This window comes from Cyberlindnera jadinii (genome assembly GCF_001661405.1).
Source record: "Cyberlindnera jadinii NRRL Y-1542 unplaced genomic scaffold CYBJAscaffold_10, whole genome shotgun sequence".
In the NCBI taxonomy this organism is placed as follows: Eukaryota; Fungi; Ascomycota; class Saccharomycetes; order Phaffomycetales; family Wickerhamomycetaceae; genus Williopsis; species Williopsis jadinii.
In genome coordinates this window covers 297,185-302,440 of record NW_017963661.1, presented here as the reverse complement: position 1 = coordinate 302,440, position 5,256 = coordinate 297,185, and the positions used below count along the sequence as shown (strand labels likewise).

Here is a 5,256-nt window from a genome sequence, read left to right as displayed (position 1 = left end):
GGTATTGTGTAGCCTGTAACTCTGCCTTCTTGAGAACAATGTCCTTGGTGTCCTCATAGTGTTGATCTCTTGAGGATGAAAAGGTAACTTCATCTGGTTTATCATTCACAATTTCGGCTGACTGTTGCTTTTCCATATTCCGAAACCGATAAGCGTTACCAGGAAGGGAAAGGGCCCTCCAACGATCAAACACCCAGAATGTGAATATGTGATTCTTTTTATATAACTAATCAAGATGGTCCTCATACAGACAAACAGGAAGAGGGATGTAATATCAATGTAGAGTATCATCGCTTGAGCTCCACATAAAACTCTTGGTATGGTATGGAAAACATAAAAGATTGTCTTTACTCATTAACCTATTCGCATTTGAAAAAGATGAACTGTGTAATTATCTTTTCCATTTGCTGTACTACTTGCATCAACATGCTTACAACGGTTTACCTTTAGTATGTGTGTTTTTTTTGTAAGCTGTGTCCTGCTGTAGTTATTTACACAGGTCTTTAGGTTTCTTCTTGGTCATAGGTTAAGCTTAATACATAGCTGACTCGTTCCATCGATCAGCAAGGTTGTGAATTTTGTGTGAATACTCATCTAGCAGACTATGGTTTTGGCTGGTCGTCCTACAAAGTTCAAGTATAGTTTTTCACGTTTCAAGTTGAGTAGCATTGGTAGAGTCCGGTGAACTACATCTACGTACCTTATCGCTCTGTTCAGTTAGGCATAAGATTTTGTATGTCAGCATTATCGGGATAATTAAACTAATGGGTGTATTCTTTTTTTTTGCCTTCCAGTACACTGTCATATTACAAAGCAAGGTACATGAGGGAAATAGAATGTGCTCAACATCCGCACTAATAGGATGACCTTTACAGGTTGCCATAGGCCAGTGACCAATTCATGTTGATCTTGTGCGTTTCTAACATTGATCAAATGCCGGGTGCACTTGAACTTGCACTCAACATTGCCAATCAAACAGCAAGGTAGAGGCCTTTTTTCCTTTAAAATAGACGTTACCTCTATCTTTTAGCTTCACCCTAGCTGTAAAGTTTAGGGTGTGGATGCAGCAATTTACAGTTGGGTCATGAAGGAGTTCAATACACATTTTGGTTTAGAAAGCACTTGAAGGCTTACACTCTTCAAGTTCCATGACCTGTAGTGGAAGACCTTGTGCACATCAATTACATCTGTAAGTACATACTCGGTAGAATTAGTTTTGAAGGGTCATTAAGATGTGTACAAAGAATGAAGTAATCATCCTATGGATCATCTTGAACTAATATGGGTAATAAACAAGAGGTGTGAGACACATCCTTTAATATAAAAACCTTTTACATCACATTCAAAAATATTGCAGTTATGATCAGCACAAAGTAAAAGGGTGGATGTCATTCATAAACTGTTACCTGTCGGCAATTATTGACAGTTTGGTTTCCGTCTAGTTTAATTTATCTACTCAGTGGCTGTGCAATTGACCAGGTTATACCTGTGAGCAACACATTTCTTAAGCTTCAACCTGGGTCTCTACCTCCTGTAAAATAAGAAAAAAAAGTGTAAAGTACGTTTCCAATTTGGCCATTGGCTCATCTGTGATGTTCTATGTCGATTCTTGGCGAGGTGCACTTTCATCCATTAGATACCATGTATTACATTAAAATAAGACTTTGTAGATTATCTCTCACAGGTTATTCATATTTGATCCAAATCTGAAGATTTTGTTTGTGTTTATTCCCCTACAAAATGCGTGCTTTAGAGATTGAAGCATTAAGGTGAGGTGTGGACATGGTTTGGGAGCTATCTAATGTCCAAAATATTGAATTTTCCAAGATCTTTGGAAGACGACCGAAATATGTTGGTTCGAGTGTATGTGTAAGTTGAAATGAAAGATGTATAGAGCAACTGCACACACAGTCCTGATAACTGCAGCATAACCTCAGCAGGTAGTTCAATTGCTTTCACCATCAATATCAGGTGCTGAAAAGCCAAACGATGTACCATTATGGCTGGCACGGTGTACAGTTTTCAGTATTAGAAGCATATAAATTCTACACTAACATCCTACTAATAATTAGCCCATCTAATGCTCAATACGTCATAGCATGTAATTTACTTGAAAATCCGGGAAATGACTCTGACTAGGGAAATAGATCAACATTAAATTGAGGAGCACTGTAAGTGTGTATGCGAAAAAGCCTGCAAAGCACTTCATAGCACATGCTGCAAGCTTTCATAGTATTTCCAAAATAGTTGTACATCATCGTGTTTATAACTGGTAAAGATCTCACATACACATACCTAAAGATTGAATACCGAGTGTGTGCCTCATCAGTACTTTGAACGGCATCAAAATATGTGTTTTCTTGTCCTGTATTAGTATACTAGATCCGTGTTGCATGTGCCCTGGGTCATCACACATAAACTTTGCAGTTCATTGTATTAACTCATCGAAAAAAGATCCAATCAACGACTGCGGGTACCGTATTACACTACCAAATACTGTGGCTATAGCTGCAGTCTTAAGGTGGAAATTAAGAAGCCAACTTACATATCATAAGTTTCATGATGGACGAGTTTCCTCTCTCTAATACAATGTTAAATACACACGGAGTTTCCTAACTTGAGTGCAAGACAAAGTGGCGCTTAGGTATCATAGTTGTTGGACCTGAAAGGAAATGCAACCTCTTAAACATAATTAGACCCCGGCTATATCGTGACAACATAACTATCATTCCAGTGATTTGAGTTAAACTGCGTCCACTCTTTATCACCTTAATTATTATGTTCACCGTTTGTGTAGTGTGCGCGCATTAGGTGATCCTCTACGTCTCACGATCTAACTCCTTCATGTTAGATCTCCAAATGGATACCCAAGTGGACTTGCTATATATGTTTGTTTTTACTCCTGCTGGTTAATAATATCAAACCCAATGTGTAATGTATCTTAACAATCTTGGAAGCTGTGTCGCTGGTAGCGGTATTAATTCAATAATAATTGTGTAAATCAACTGATTTGACCTCTCGCGTCTAAGCCCAATGCACGGAAATACAACTCATGTGCGAGACAAATAGTCCACTGAAGCCAACAGCGAAGAGGATAACGCTTTTTCACTAGTCTCAGCTATCAGGTACATTGGTTCAATAATTAACTGTTTTAAAGGGTTAATATTGGTTGTGTGACCTCTTCAGCACTTTTGGTTCAATGCTTCCCTACCTCATGCGGACGTACAAGAAGCTACAGTTGATCTTAACGAAAGGTACAGTAAGCGCAGAGGACCATAGATTAAAGCAGTAATGGGAAGTTAAAGATTACGTTCATTAATGGGGATGACGAGGTGGAATCTTGACTACCAAGATGATATTTAGCCTATAATTGAATCATATTTGATAATGCTTGCATCAACACCTAAAGATCGCTAACTTGTAAAGGGGCTTGAAGTTTTATACTTATTGGAAACGGCCAATTACAACACACTTTCTTTGACTTTTGGTGACAATCATAGGGAATTAGATACAAATTTTATACCTCGTGGTCATACTTCAAAATGTTTCACCACCATTCTTATAATTGTGTTGACAACTTGAAATTTGTTTAATTTTTTTAGTCAAATTTCCATACTACATTTTTTTACATAATAATCATTACAGAGAGATAAAGAGAAATGGTGCTAATTATTTGATCAAACTTGTTAATATGATGTTGCTGTTCTATAAAATTAGTGAGACATCAGACTCTTGACTTGTGTTGCGTTTTGTAATAAATGGGAAAAGTCAGAGACAATAAACCCAAACCATAAGGTGATAGCAGCTTAAAGACAAATACTAAAGGTCTAGTTACTACCGCTTGAATAGGGATTACTATAGATGTCACCAATCTAGTATCACAGTATAAAGGCAGAATTGTACACGCAATGTAATATATAGGTTACAATCATTGTTTGTAAATACTTGTGCAATAAGCGTTCCGATATGTGAGAAGTGTATAGCAGAGATAGCATTGACTACAAACAAACTCTTTGAAATGAGTTTCAGCATACAGAAAGCTTGGTCCTCTGAAAATGACTACAAGCCTTATATGTACTCTTCATAAAATTATTAATTAATCGGTTATATACATCCATTAAACTCCACAGGTTCATAATTAAAGTATTGCACCAGTAGGTGTTACCACAGTCAAAAGGCTATTGTTTATGCGTCTTCCTTCTTGGAGTCAAAGTCTTGATCACCGGTGCTTTCATCTGAAACTGCTACTGACTTCTTTAGTCTTGGTTGCTTTCTGAAAATCTTGGTTCTAATGAATTCGACTATTGGATCCTCGTCATCCTTGACAATCAGCTGGCCTTCAAGCAACTCTCCATCATTGGCAACCTTATCCGTAAGCTTTGGATTTCTCAATAGCAGGGAGAAAACAATCAATAGGGAGCAGAAACACAGAGCGATCACTGTCTCTAGTCTCTGGATATGGATGTAAGCTTCCACGACTGCTTGTCTCTGTGGAGTTTCCCAGGCATTGTTTGCTGCAAAGGTGTAAGGATCGGCATAAACTTCAGCAGCAAGTGTCGCATTTCCAAGGTTTCTGGCCAAACGGTCTGGAAGAATCTGAGTCCAGACGGCACCAGAGACTGAGTTACCGACTGCTGAACCGATTCTATACATCGTGTAAGCAAGAGCAGCGACAGTGGCCAAGTTTTCGTGAGATGTTGCAGATTGCATAGAAACCGTGATAGGATAAGCGAACATAGTACCACCAATACCCCAAACACAGAGACCACCGATGATACCTGGACCAGCACCATCACCACCTCTGAAGTGGTAGAGCAAGCCCGTTGATAAGAACCACAGGGAAACACCAACTATGATAAATGGCTTCAAACGTCTCACATAGGCAACAATCACAGCGAAAATTGGAGACCACACGGTGGAGACAAACGAATACAATGATGTAATACGGGTGGCCGATGTGACAGATTCGCCAACAGCGATAATAAGGACAGGATACAAGTAGTTGGCAACCATGTAGTAGATGAAGTTGAGCAGGAAAGCCAGGCATAGAGCCGACCAAATTCCACGGTCTTTCAACAATTTGAATGGTGCCAATGGGTATCTCGAGAACTTGGCTTCAAAGTAGACAAAGACAGGTACAAGGCAGAAACCAACAACCAATGGTGCAATAATGTAACCTTGGGACCATTTCTCGGAAAGACCACCAGCTAATGTAAGTGGAACAAGGATACAACCAAGCATGGCAATAAGCAAGAT

The 5,256-nt window shown here is 38.9% G+C and overlaps 1 protein-coding gene across 1 annotated transcript; it reads right to left on the bottom strand.

Annotated features, from left to right (window-relative positions):
* Nucleotides 1-4,185: 4,185 nt before the first annotated feature.
* Nucleotides 4,186-5,256, bottom strand: CYBJADRAFT_129210 (MFS general substrate transporter; the record flags this gene model as incomplete). The annotated part of the gene is made up of 1 exon (XM_020212832.1): nt 4,186-5,256. A coding segment is annotated over one exon (1,071 nt), but the record flags the coding sequence as incomplete, so codon positions are not given.